General features: G+C 36.7%; 1 protein-coding gene across 3 annotated transcripts; it reads right to left on the bottom strand.

Annotated features, from left to right (window-relative positions):
* Positions 1-776: 776 nt before the first annotated feature.
* Positions 777-13,609, bottom strand: LOC115952574. 3 transcript variants are annotated; one of them, XR_004083468.1, is made up of 2 exons: positions 13,012-13,609; positions 777-1,162 (listed from the first exon to the last, which is right to left on the bottom strand). XR_004083468.1 is itself a non-coding variant. In XM_031069746.1 (2 exons), exons 1-2 carry the CDS (start codon positions 13,159-13,161, stop codon positions 1,526-1,528), a joined length of 822 nt encoding a protein of 273 aa, XP_030925606.1. In that variant the 5' UTR covers positions 13,162-13,603; the 3' UTR covers positions 1,177-1,525. The 3 variants fall into 3 exon arrangements, 2 of the variants coding, with proteins under 2 accessions (XP_030925606.1, XP_030925607.1); XM_031069746.1 differs by lacking the exon at positions 777-1,162 and adding an exon at positions 1,177-2,197 and having other exon boundaries at positions 13,012-13,603; XM_031069747.1 differs by lacking the exon at positions 777-1,162 and adding an exon at positions 10,053-11,035 and having other exon boundaries at positions 13,012-13,583.
* Positions 13,610-14,006: the final 397 nt, after the last annotated feature.

Raw genomic sequence — 14,006 nt, 5'->3', positions numbered from 1 at the left:
TTTTCAATTTTCATTAATAAGCGGTATCCAAAGAGACTCTTAGTACTTACTCTGAGTCGGATAGGCACAAAACTAATGGGTTTTGTAGTGTCAGCAACTACAGAACCCGTGCAATAGCTAAGGTATTGCACGGGTTGTAATAGCACAAATCTCATCCATCTATTTGATCCAAAGCTCATTACTTTGACATGTTAGAGCATTCACAGCAAAGGAGCTATAAATTATAGCTTTTAGCAACTCAAAAAAACATTTTATCTATTTTAACAACTTACATTATAATACACTCAACATTAAAACATCTAAAATTTTTAGCTTTTCATTTAAATATACTTTTTTATTACATTTTTAATCTTTCTTTATGTTTTCTTTATTCTTTGTTTCCAAAGGTATTTTCAATTGATCATTTGAACGTAGGGAGCACATTTTTTTAAACCCGATTTTTTTTAATAAGATTTTTTTTGAAATGAAAAATCATATTTTTCGATTTTTTTTTTTTTTTTACTTCAACTACCATGAATGTTATTTATTAATTTTGTTTTTTCAACTATCATGCATGTATCATGTGCACTCAACATATGAGACATTTCTCTCACAGACATGTGGGCCCCATGCTTGGAGCATTTGAAAAATTTCTCAATGATCTCATATATACTCCAATTGAACTAGCTATCAACCTGTCAACACTACTTACATAAATCACATAAATCATATACTCCAATTGAACTATCAACTATCAACCTGGCACATTCTAAAAAAAAAAACTATAAACCTGGAAAACATATTACCATAAATCATATAATCCGATTGAACTATCAATTATCAACCTGGCAAACATATTACTTGAAGTAGTTTTAGCAACACTAAACTACCAATGTAGTCCACAAAAATTACCACATACACAACTCACATAAAATTACAATAAAAACTCACATGCCATAACCGACACACCCAAGTTCCTACGACTCGCCATGTAATTGCCATAAATGATCCATAAGATCCGATTGGAGTTGAGAATGAATTTGTTGGTCTCTAATGCGTTCGTGACTTTGGTTGAATACCATAAATCCATTTGCATGCTCACGTGACACTTGTATAGGAGGATTATCCACTTCATCAATTTGTTCATAATCAAAGTCTACCGCTTCATTTTCATCTCGCTCATCTTCAACAATCATGTTATAGAGGATTACATTCTCAAAAAAAAAAAAAATGTTATAGAGGATTATGCATGCTTTCATGATCTCTTGGAGTGTTTCAGGATAGAAAAATCGTGCAGGTCCACGAATAATGGCAAATAAATTTTTTTTTTTTTTTTTTTGGGTCCTTGTGGAGCTGTGATTGTTTTCACAAATGTTGACAACTTTGGATATATACTATCGGCAAGGTAACATCTCATTGTGTAGTCATTACCATTGATTGAATAATTAACCAGTGGAGCACGTCCTTGTGCTAGCTCGAAAAATACAAAAGATTACTTTAACACATTAATATTATTATTTGACCAAAGTAACCTAAAAAATGCATGTCATATCCAAAGATCATATGATGCCACTGCTTCCAAAATAATATTGGGCTCACGAATATGACCACAATATTGACCTTTCCATGCAGTTGGACAATTTTTCCATTTCCAATGCATGTAATCAATTGAACCTAACATACCTAGAAATCCACGCCTTTCGCTATAGGCCAACCATCTACCAATGTTTTCATTGTTTGGCTTCCTCAAATATTCGTTAGAGAAAAAATCTATCACCACTGTAACAATTTTTTTCAAACTCTCCATAGCAGTGGTTTCTCCAATCCGCACATATTCATCCATAAAATCACCAGTTACTCCATAGACAATCATCCTGAGTGCAGCAGTAATCTTTTGAAGGGAAGATAAGCCAAGCTTTTTGCTACCATTTCTTTTTTGCTTAAAGTAAGGATCATGAGCTTCTACCTTAGATTGAATACGCACAAAAAGAGAACAGCTCATCCAAAATCTCCTCTGAAATAATTTTTTAGGATATACTGGTGAGTCAGCAAAGTAGTTGAGATAAAGCCTTTCATTGCCTGCCAAATGGTTATGCCTGATATAGCAACAATGTTTACGTTTTGGTGTCGAATCCATGACAACTTCTTTGATTTTCTCATCCTCATCGGAGTCATCAAAAAGAAGTTTGCGAAACAAAGAGCAACCCATGAATACAACCTTCAAGCCAAAATTTGAATGCAAAAATTTTATTTGCATAAGTTATAAACTCCAATGAAAATAGATATATGGAAAAAAAAAAAAAAAGATAAAAGAAGTCACTTAGGCACGAAATGAGTAAAATACAATTGTACAAAAATAATATATGTAAATTAAATTTAAATTAAAGGATCTGCTCTAGGTGGCATCCACCATTGATGGATGGCGTACTCTACTTAACTTCAAAAAAAATCCATAAAATGAAGAATATGGGAAATAAAAGAACATCCAAGTAGGGGGGGGTTTCTAGAACTAGTGTAAGCCATCAATGACTAGTATATGTACCTTTGGAAGTGGCATACACCACATTAGGGGGAAAAAACCATAAATTCACTAACAGTGCCAAAGAAGAAGAAGAAGAAGAAGAAGAAGAAGGATAAACAACATGCTATGATCCAATATATGAACTCCATATGCTAAAGGTTTTTGTTAGGTTCTAAAGTTTAGGACTTTATGTATTTTAGAACTCTAATGTGTAATGTTGGCAAACCATGATCAAAACAATGTGTTTAGAAGTGTTTAAAGCTAACTCAAAATTGTATGTCAATGTAAAGTTGGAATCGAGTGGAAAGCAGAAAGCAGTATGGCTTTCGGCCTGGCTCGATCGATCGAAGCTTAGGCTTGACCGATTGAACGTCGAGCAGATTGCTTTTCTGCAGATTCGTCCAACTCAGCCCTATGTGTTTAAAACGTTTTTAGGGTTTCTTATTTGTCCTAAGTATAAAAGGCAAACCCTAGCCACGTTTTAGTGTTGCTCATATTGCGGTTTGTGTAAATCTCTTGTGAGATCTAGAGGGGCTTTCCTTTACACAAACTTAGGGTTTTCAAGGAAGAGACATTCTCTAAACCTTGATGATCAAAACAATTGCTGCCATTAAAGCTTAAAGAATACACAAGCGCGGGTGCTTGTAGCTGATGGAATCCAAAGAAAGAAGGAGTCCGTGGATTCGAAGCTTGCACGTGGTCATGTCAGTAAGTTCTACTGGTTGGTAGCATTAGGAAGTCGAGCGGGGGTGCTTGTAAGTCCTTTTGTATGAACTTTGATTCTTTCTGATAGTGGATTCAAGTTTACCTTGAGGATAGTTAGGTCAAATTCTCCCCAGGTTTTTACCGGTTTGGTTTCCTGGGTGATCATATCGTGTGTTATTTATTTTCCTCTGTTTTGCATGATTTGATCTTTATTATTGTGATAACCTAGACTTGTTAATTTGACTAAGTAACAACTTGGTTAATTAACTAGGTTTAATCAATTGTTTAAGGGGTTTAAAAACTGTCTAGTGGTATCAGAGCAAGTAGCTCTTTTGTTGTTGATCTTTTGATCTTTGAGCTGATCCTTGACCCCTGTTGTCATGGAACACGGACACAACTCCTGAAAGCCTTCCTGAAATCCATTGATGAGAGGGTGTGGAATTCCGTTGAATATGGATGGGAGAAGCCCACTACTCCTGTTAGTGAGTGGCAAACTTCTCAGAAAGAAGCAGCTTCGTTTAATAGCAAGGCTATGAATGCAATTTTTAATGCTGTTTCTATGGAGGAATTTAAGAGAATCTCGAATGTTGAGATCGCTCATACTGCTTGGAATATCCTTCAGACTGTGCATGAAGGCACAAAGGCTGTCAAAATAAATAAACTGCAGCAATTGACTTCAAAATTTGAAAGCATTAGGATGTCTGATGATGAATCTTTTGATGAATTTTATGCTAAACTGAATGATATTGTTAATTCTGCTTTTAACTTGGGTGAAATCTATGATCAACCTAAAATTGTTAGGAAGATTCTTAGATTTTTGACTGAAGACTTTAGACCTAAAGTGACTGCCATTACTGAAAGCAAGGATGTGGACTCCATCCCTGTTGATGGGCTTGTAGGATTTCTTCAATCCTATGAGTTAGATCTACCCAAAACTTCCAAATCCAAATCAATGGCTCTTAAGTCAGTTGATGATGTTGATGGTGGTGGATTTGATGATGAGCTCTCTGCTACAGAGATTGCCTATCTTGCCAAGAATTTTAGAAATTTTCTCAGGAATAACAATAGAAAGGTAAGAGGCACAAACACTGCTGAACCTAGAAATTTTAGGAAGTATGATCCCACTAAGGTTAACAACAATGATAAACCTAGAGAAAGAGTAGGTCAAACTTCCAATAATTCTATAGGCTCTCAATGTTTTGGATGTCAAGGGTATGGACACTTGAAATCTGAATGTCCAACCTATTTGAAGTCTATGGGTAAAGCTATGGCTGTAATCCTTAGTGATGGTGAAGTTTCTGATCATGATTCTGATTGTGATGAGGATGGAAACTTCATTGCTTTCACTGCTACTGCTGTAGTTGATGAGAGCATATCTGTTGAAGAGAACCCTTCTGATGGGGAACTCTCTGAAGATGCAGATCTTCAAGAGGCCTATAACAAACTTTGCAAAGTTGCTGCAAAGGATGCTATGAATGTTAAACTTGGCCTAAAGAAAATTGAATCTCTTGAGCTTGAAAAGAAAAATTTGCTTGTTAAATTATTTGATACTAATGACCTTTTGAACAATGTGAAAACTGAAAACATGCTTTTACTTGATAAAGTTAAATCCTTAGAACTTGATTTATCTGTTGCTAGATCTGCTAGTTCTAAACTTGATCAAATGCTAAGTGTTCAAAAATCATCTTCTGACAAAACTGGTTTAGGTTATGTTGATAGCATCTGTGTGTTCGCTCCCCATTCCACTAAGTTTGTTCCTTCATCTTCTTCCTCTGAACCTTCTGCGAGTGAGATAGTGAGTGATACTGTCAAACCCCCTATGAGTGAGGTTGCTAAACCCTTAGAAGGTTCACCATCTAGGAAGATTAGGGTTGATCTGAAAGAATCTAAGCCTAAGAAGCCTACCCTATCTAAGGACAAGACACATGATAAACCTATATGGGTATGTCATTTTTGTGAAAAAACTGGACACATACGTCCAAATTGCTACAAGCTGCAAGCTGCAAAGAGAGCAAACAAACCAAAAGTACCTGTGCCTCAAGCACTTGATCCTATGGTACTTATTGGTGATTTGGTAAATGCTTTAAACCTTTATTCTAATCCTGGAGTTGGAAATCATTCTCAAGTGAATAAGAACTCCAATGCTCGTGGTGCATCTAAAATGTTTTGGATGCAAAAGACTCGACCTAACTGAGTCTTTCTGACATGGTCCTTGTGCTTCATTGCTATACCCTTTGTGACCATTGTTATTTGTTTTTTTTCTTGTTGTCTCTAGGATTTGCATTGCATAACATTCATGCATTTCATTCTAGGTGTTTTTATTTATAATAATCATAAATAAAAAAATAAAAAAAAGGAAAAAGGAAGCACATTTTGATTTTGCACTATTCTTCTTGGTTTTTGAGAACAAGGTTGGTCAATTTATTTTCACATAATATGTTGTTTGTACCTTGTTTAGCTTTGATGAGCTTATTTATTTCACTCTACTAGTTGAAGATTTGTAGTGCATGTTGTGTGGGAAAGATGTGTATGGTTTTTTGATTACTATGTCTAAATCTTGAAGTCACATGTTTTTAAATGTTGGACTTGAACTTTTAGAGAAAGGCATAAATAACCATCTCACCACTGTTCACTAGCCAATCATGAACACCTTAGTGCATATCATAAGATTCTGTGCTAGAGAAAGTGTAGCACATGCACAAAAAGAACATAAGGTGAAGCCTCGGTAAAAGTGCTTAATTCTTGAAATCTAATTGGTGTGTACTATTAGGCTTGATGCCAAACTCACATAAACTTAAAATTGGAATGTATATTATGAGGCATAAATACAAGAAAATTACATGATTGCAAGCTTATGATCTAGGAGATGTGGGGGTTATATGATGTAACTCTTTAGGTGATAGTCTCTTTTAAAATTCTGTGTGATGAATTTTGTAGACTTTGTGATTGATTGCTATTCACATATCACCTCACATGTATCTCATGTCTTTGCTAGTCGCACACACTATACAAGTTACTCGTTGCTAAACATTGTACATGTTATTGTGTGTGTTTATGGTTTGACCAACCAAGTTTTTGCAATCACTTTGAATTATGTGCAAACTAAATTTGTTGCTTAAAAATTTGTGAAGAATGCAAAATTTTGTTTTTGGGGATATTGGGTTTAAAATTCTTGATTGGAAAAACATATCATTTCATACTCATGCATTTTTGGTCTTAAATTTTAAAGCTTTGAGTCAAATCTTTTTGTTTTTCAAAAATTGTGTTTTTCCAGAAAATTTGGTGAGTCTCTGCCTGACTCGATCGGTCCATCCTGTTTTTCGACCGATCGAAATTTTTAAAAATTTTAATTTTTTTAAGAGAGGGAGCTTCTGTCTGTTTCGACCGGTCGATGCTGATTTTCGACCGATCGAAACTTGTGTTTCTGGTTTTTAAAAAAAGGTAGAATAGGACTTTTTCAAAGTCACTATTCAATTTTTTTTCAAAGTTCCTCTCTCTCTCCGCGTTGGCACTTGGCTCCACCATCAATTTTTGTCGTTTTCCTTCAAGATTCTTGCTGGGTTTTTGTCTTTAGAAGCCGGTAAGACCTTTTTGCCCATCTTTTTCAAGTTTATTTCTTGATTTCATGCATTTTTCATGCATTCTCATGTCTATTTTCGGCACTTTCAAAATTATTGGGTTTTTGATGATTCAAGCCAATTCTTGTGTAATTGATCAATGGGTTTTTATGCCATGATGTTCTATTAATGTTCCCTATGATTTAATTTGATCAATTTGGTGGTTTTTGAAAAATTGAAAATTCTAGGGTTTTGAATTTGATCCGAATTGGGGATTTTGTCAAATTAGGTTTAAATTGATGAAATTGGCTTCTCCAATTGATGTAATTGGTCATTATTATTGTTATTCTATCATGTGCAATGATCAATTCGTCAATTTTTTTAAAAATTGATCAAGTGGTTTCTTTAATTTGGGGTTTCTGTGTTAAAAACCTTTATGTGCAAGCCATTTTTATAATTTGAATCTTTTTGACTCAATTCACTGCATTAGCACATGCATCATGACATTTTAATTTGTTCATGCATCATATAGGTTTTGATTTGTTTTGTTTTTGTGCTAACTTGCAGTCTGCCCTTGGTTTTTGTTTTGTGGTTTTTGTTCTTTCGCTCTGTGTTTTGATCCTTCTCTTAGCACCATGCCTAGGAAAACTAGAGCTAATAGGACCACTTCCACTTCCTCTGAGTCTCCACCTAGAGTAGAGCTGTTTAAGAATGATAAGTGTAGAGAAGCCTATGACACCTTGATCTGTAGGCGTAAGATCTGGTCTGAGCGAGCTGTTGTGTTAGATGCGCTTAATCCGGCCATTAGGGCTAACTTTGAGTCTAGGGGTTGGTTGCCTCTCGTACAGATAGATCGTCCACCTCCGACCGCCCTGATTAGAGAGTTCTATGCGAATCTCTCTTGCCACATCTATGATTCCAACACCCTTGTTAGGAGTTAGATACGAGGTGTAGAGTTCACCATTACCCCTCGGGTGGTGGCTGATGCTCTAGGGGTGCCGGTAGTTCGGGATGCTGTCTATCCCTATGAGGAGTCACCCTCTTTAGATGTAGTCATGTCTTACATCACTGGGTCATCTATCCAGTGGGGTTTTGATCCTCGGATCACATCCGCTGAGCTTACCGAGACTGCTTATCTCCTTTTTAGGATTGCGTGTCATTCTGTGTGGCCTATCTCTCACTTCCACACCATTCCTTTAGAGCGATGTGTGTTTTTGTATGCCTTAGCTTCTGGAGCGTCTATCAATTTTCCTCACTTGTTCCTTCGTTCTTTGAACGAGGTTCATAGGAGTTCTACCGTAGGGCATGCGCTGTTTCATCCTATTTTCATTCATAGGATTCTACTCTATTTGGGTTTAGATGGTTTTCCTTCAGGTGAGCCTGTTCATGTGATAGCTCCTATAGGTGCCACCTTTCTTCGTCAGAGGGCTGCTCAGTTGAAGGGTCCTCCTTCTCGTCCTAGAGGTGCGTCGTTTAGTAGTGTCCCCCCTCTTCCCTCTTCTACAGGTACAGATGCTGCTAAGCCTTCAGGTACTGCTGATGTTGCTGTTCCTCCACCGACTGCTACAAATGATTCAGACATTCGTCGCACGTTGGATCATCTCTTGACCATTCAGGCGGCTCAAGGATAGATTTTGGTGGACGTGCTTGATGAGATCTGTGCCTTGCGTGCGGAGTTGGCGCAGTTTGGACCACCTCCCTTTTGATGATGGATTTCTTGTGTGCCCTTTGGCATTCCGTCACAAAAAAGGGGAGTACTTGTAGAGTTTGCTTTCAGGGGGAGATTTTTGTTTTTGGTTGGAGCTTGTGGAGTTTTTAGATTGTATCTAGGTGCTTCACTGTGTACTTAACCTTTTTTAGCTCTTTCCTTGTTTTTGATAGATATTCATGTTAGGGGGAGTTTTGTGTTTTTTGTTAGTACTTTATTTGTTTTTGTTTCAAACTGCTTATTGATTTATATTCATGAGTTATTCATTGATATATGTCTTTATTTGTGTGTTGTTTGAATTCAAGAAGTTATTTTGTTTACTTGTATTATTTCCACACATGCGGTTATGCATTTTGTTTAGTGTTTCAGGAAATATACAGGTTGATTCAATTGAGCTGCTGTCTACACTTGCAACTGATGGATAGTAGTTAGGATTGAATTTTTGTTTATGAGCATTATTTTGTAAAGGGTTTTTTCATGTTGTAAACTTTGAGTTTTTAAGTTGTGTTTTGTCACGGATTGCCAAAGGGGGAGTTTGTTAGGTTCTAAAGTTTAGGACTTTATGTATTTTAGAACTCTAATGTGTAATGTTGGCAAACCATGATCAAAACAATGTGTTTAGAAGTGTTTAAAGCTAGCTCAAAGTTGTATATCAATGTAAAGTTGGAATCGAGTGGAAAGCAGAAAGCAGTATGGCTTTCGGCCTGGCTCGATCGATCGAAGCTTAGGCTCGACCGATCGAATGTCGAGCATATTGCTTTTTTGCAGATTTGTCCCATTCAGCCCTATGTGTTTAAAACGTTTTTAGAGTTTCTTATTTGTCCTAAGTATAAAAGGCAAACCCTAACCACGTTTTAGTGTTGCTCATATTGCGGTTTGTGTAAATCTCTTGTGAGATCTAGAGGAGCTTTCCTTTACACAAACTTAAGGTTTTCAAGGAAGAGACATTCTCTAAACCTTGATGATCAAAACAGTTGCTGCCATTAAAGCTTAAAGAATACACAAGCGGGGGTGCTTGTAGCTGGTGGAATCCAAAGAAAGAAGGAGTCTGTAGATTCGGAGCTTGCACGTGGTCGTGTCAGTAAGTTCTACTGGTTGGTAGCATTAGGAAGTCGAGCGGGGGTGCTTGTAAGTCCTTTTGTATGAACTTCGATTCTTTCTGATAGTGGATTCAAGTTTACCTTGAGGATAGCTAGGTCAAATCCTCCCCAGGTTTTTACCGGTTTGGTTTCCTGGGTGATCATATCGTGTGTTATTTATTTTCCGCTGCTTTGCATGATTTGATCTTTATTATTGTGATAACCTAGACTTGTTAATCTGACTAAGTAACAACTTGGCTAATTAACTAGGTTTAATCAATTGTTTAAGGGGTCTAAAAACTGTCAGTTTTTGAACTCAAACTCCAAATCATTAAAACATTAATTTCTAAATCTACAACAAAGGTCATTAAACAAACAAAGGTCATTAAACAACCTGTTATAAAAACTGCAGAACAACATCTTCCAATTAACAAAGCTTAGATGCTCCCGTATCACTAATATTATACAAAGTATTCCACCACAAGTTCTAACATAACCCATCATCCAATGGAGATGCAAACAGTCGAGAGAGAGAGAGAGAGAGAGAGAGAGAGAACTCATGATAAACAACATCTCATTTTTCATATATAGTATAAGATAACAAAATACATTAAACTTTTTCTAACATAAAAATGTTTATATTCCCCAACAAAATACATCAACCCTTTTCTAACATAACAAAGTTGATATTCCCCAACAAAATACATCAACCCTTCCCTAACAAAATACACCAAACATTTTCTAACATAATTGAAGTTGATCTACCACAACAAAATATATCAACTATTTTCTAACATAGAAAAGTTTATATAACATAACAAAATACACCAATGCTTATAAATAAATTACTACCAAAATAAGGTCTATCAAAGACATCATTTACATATGGCAAACCAAACTATTTGCTTTGAGATTGTCTTGCAAGGATTCCCTTTTGGCGTTGTTCATAATAAAGTTTTTGTGCTCCAAACATGCCACTTGTATCTTTATTCATAATTCTCTCATCCTCTACCATACTTTGGATACAGAGCTTCTCCTGTTCAATACTAATTCGTTCCTCCTCCAATCAAACCCTCTCCTTATTCCTCAATTCTTCCAATGGAATTCTCTCCTTATCCCTCAACTATTCCAAGCGAACCCTTTCCACTTCGATGCGAAGACTTTCTTTTTCTGGTTCTTGTGACTCCTCAATACATTTCATCTTCTTTGCCAAATATTCTACAACATCTTTCTCACTAACTTTTTTCTTTTGATTGGCCTTTTCGGCCTTCCTACCTATTGGTCTCTTAAAGGTGGTAGTGTCATCAAGTAAGGACACGTCATCCCCATCGGCAATAGGTATTGAATCCAGAGTTGGAGGTAATACTATTCTCGATTTTTCCTTAGGCATACTCCATTTTGGTTGGTTCCTCAACATGAGCCAACAATGCTCAAAATTAAAATATCTTTTGTAAGTCCTTCTATACATAGCCTTTGCATTTTCAATCTAAAAAAATCCAAAGAAATAGAACATGATGAGTATCTACACAAACTATTGGTGAATATCTAACAAGGCACACTATTGCAATAAAATTTTTATTGTTGGGTTAAAATGAATTGACCCTTTACAAATTAATTAATTAGTCAAATTACTTGCAATAGCGTAATTAGTCAAATGACTTGCAATAGCATGGTAGCACAAACAAATCACAAATTATACTAAATGTAGTGGAAAATAAATTTGACACGGATGATTTGTTTACGAATGGGGAAAACCACCGAGACAAAACCTAATTGGGTGAATTTAAGGTCACTACTCCCAAGAATCCACTATTATCAATCACAAACGGTTACAAGTATAAGGAATCTAACCAAACCCTTTGGCCTATCTCAAAATATTAACCTACAGTTGAACCCTTACACCAATACCCAATTGGACTTGTATTGTAGCGGCAATCTTTCCGTTCAATACACGAATCCCAGTATGTGACTAACTAATGATGCACGGATCTCAGTACGTGACTAACTCCAGCAACTTGAAGAGGTTGTTGGCTGCAAAGTTTTTCAGTTCATCAACAATGAAGATCAGGAAGCTCTTTGGTCACAAAACCCTTGGTGTAAAGATGTAGTATCTTCTTCAGAGAGAATAATTAACTAGGTTACTTTTCTGCATTCGGTCACACAATGCATGTGTGACGGCTTTTAAAATAAGCCTTATATATGTCTAGGGTTGTGAGAAAAGAAACCCTACATACGTACATAGGAATATGCGTGTAATCAGATCTAAAAAGTCCGATTTCGTAATTCTTGACAAATACAGCTTGTGTCGAGAATCTGTCGAGCTTCAATGTTAATTCTTAATAGAAAAGATTCTGTCAAGACTTCTGTCGAGCTTTAAAGAACAGTACTTTCTTCACTTGTTTCTTGGTCAGATTTGTATGGTTTCAGTACTTAACTTGAATACTTGTTTCTTGAAGTACTAAACACATCCTAGATATACCCAATTACAAGTAAAGTGCGTTTTGTCATAGGATTAGCCAATTACATAAAATATGTCCCTAACATTTACCTTATCTTGTTCAGTTGTGCCACTTTGATGCAAACCTTCAAGTGAAGCCAAGAACCCACCAAATCTACTTGTCTCTTTATTAATCATTCTCCATCGACTTGATAGGGAGATAGGAGTGCATGTGGTGCCGGTTGCATTGTGATTGCAAAAGTATTGTCAAATTTTTTGACGAAAAGTTTGTTGTTTCAACTCATTACCATGCACGGGATCGAGACTAGTATTGAGCCATGCTGATACTAGTAATTTATCTTCATCTACACTAAAGTTGACACCCCGTTTCCCTTTATTAGTGGTGATGGTCTCAATTTTAGGTGAAGAGTTAGAAACAAGCATTGGATTATTTTGGGATACACCCAACAAAGGTGAGTCAATATCAATGTCCCCTTCTATGAAACTAGTGTACAACGGTAAGGCACTTTGTGAGTCCATAACTAAATAATGAGACAATCTACTTATTAAAGACACTCCTACAAAGGACCCAAATCTCCAAGAATATGAGATTATAAAATGAGACAATGAGTTTTCTAAGTACATAAGAAAATTTGATCACTTTGTTATCCATTCCTTCACTTGAAAAAAGAAAATGCTCATTGAGAGAACTAATTTTCGTAAGTGTATAAACAATTGGTCCGTTTCTTAAATGCAAATTTAACAGCAAATCAAATAAACTTCTTAACACAACAAATCAAAATCGGTTTCTTAAATGCAAAATTAACTGCAAATCAAATAAACTTCTTATAACACAATAAATCAAAATCAACAGCTTTGTGTTGCACTATCACCAATCTTTTCCTTCTTTTTTTCTTTTGATAAATTTGATCAAGCATGGAGTTAAAGCATAAAGAAAAGAAGAAACAATCGCAAGTATGCAACTATTTGTGAATTCAAAATGAAAGAAAAGTTAAGAAACGGACCTGCCATTCGATGAACTGAAACGCTTTGTCGTTGATCCTGTAAGGAGCACTCCCTTCTTCGATTAATACGCAATACCCAAAACCAAACTGTGACCCAAAACCCCTTAACCCAAACCTAACCCAAACCAAAACCTTACCTAAATAATCCATGGACCCAATGAAAGAGGCTTTGGTCTGGGCATAGGGGAGAGAAGACACGGCGCTGGGCGAAGGGGAGAAGCTCGGCAGAGGGAAGTGAAATTGATGGTGGCACGATGCTGGGCGAAGGGCGAGGGGTCTAGGCGGAGGGAAGGTTGGGCGAAAGGGAGAGAGGGGTGGGCTGGGGAAGTGAAATTGATGGTGGCATCCTTGGTGGTTGCGTGAGAGAGGCTGTGTGTTTCTGCGTGAGAAAGAGGCTGAGTGTGAGAGAGACGGTGGGGCATGAGAGAGGCTGTGTTTCTGTGTGATGAAGACTGAAGAGAATGAGAAGAGAGATAGGGTTAAAAACTGAGTCACATGTGGAAGGGCTGAGCATGTGTGATTAAAAAATTAATTGTTGTAAATACCTCTTAGTTATCGTGGGCTATTATCTCTAGCAACCCACTGTAGCAATGAAACAAAAAATTATACCAACCAGACAAATTAGCTCCCTTGTTTTATGGTGTGTTTTTAGTGTTTGGGTAGCTAAAATGACAAATTAGCTCCTCACTGTGAGTGCTCTTATAGATTTCAATTTCTCCCCCTTTCTCTTTTCATTTCAGCTACCAAATTTGAATTTCAATTAAACTCTCTCTCCTCTCTCTTTCTCTCTCAACCACGACTGTGCCTCCACCACTCTCTCAACATCCACGCTTGCTCTGTGCGTCTCCCTCAACCTCGTTGATCACCGCTGCCAACATACCCAACTCAGACCCATCAGCCAAAAAAAAAAAAAAAGCAGTAACTCACCGTCGGAAACCAAAACCCCCAAACGCTCACACACCTATGAGTCCTTTTTAGACCCAGATCAGAGAGAG

The sequence above is a fragment of the Quercus lobata genome, chromosome 7, assembly GCF_001633185.2.
Source record: "Quercus lobata isolate SW786 chromosome 7, ValleyOak3.0 Primary Assembly, whole genome shotgun sequence".
Taxonomy (NCBI): Eukaryota; Viridiplantae; Streptophyta; class Magnoliopsida; order Fagales; family Fagaceae; genus Quercus; species Quercus lobata.
Note: the sequence above shows the minus strand (reverse complement) of the source record. Positions and strands in the feature narration are given on the sequence as shown.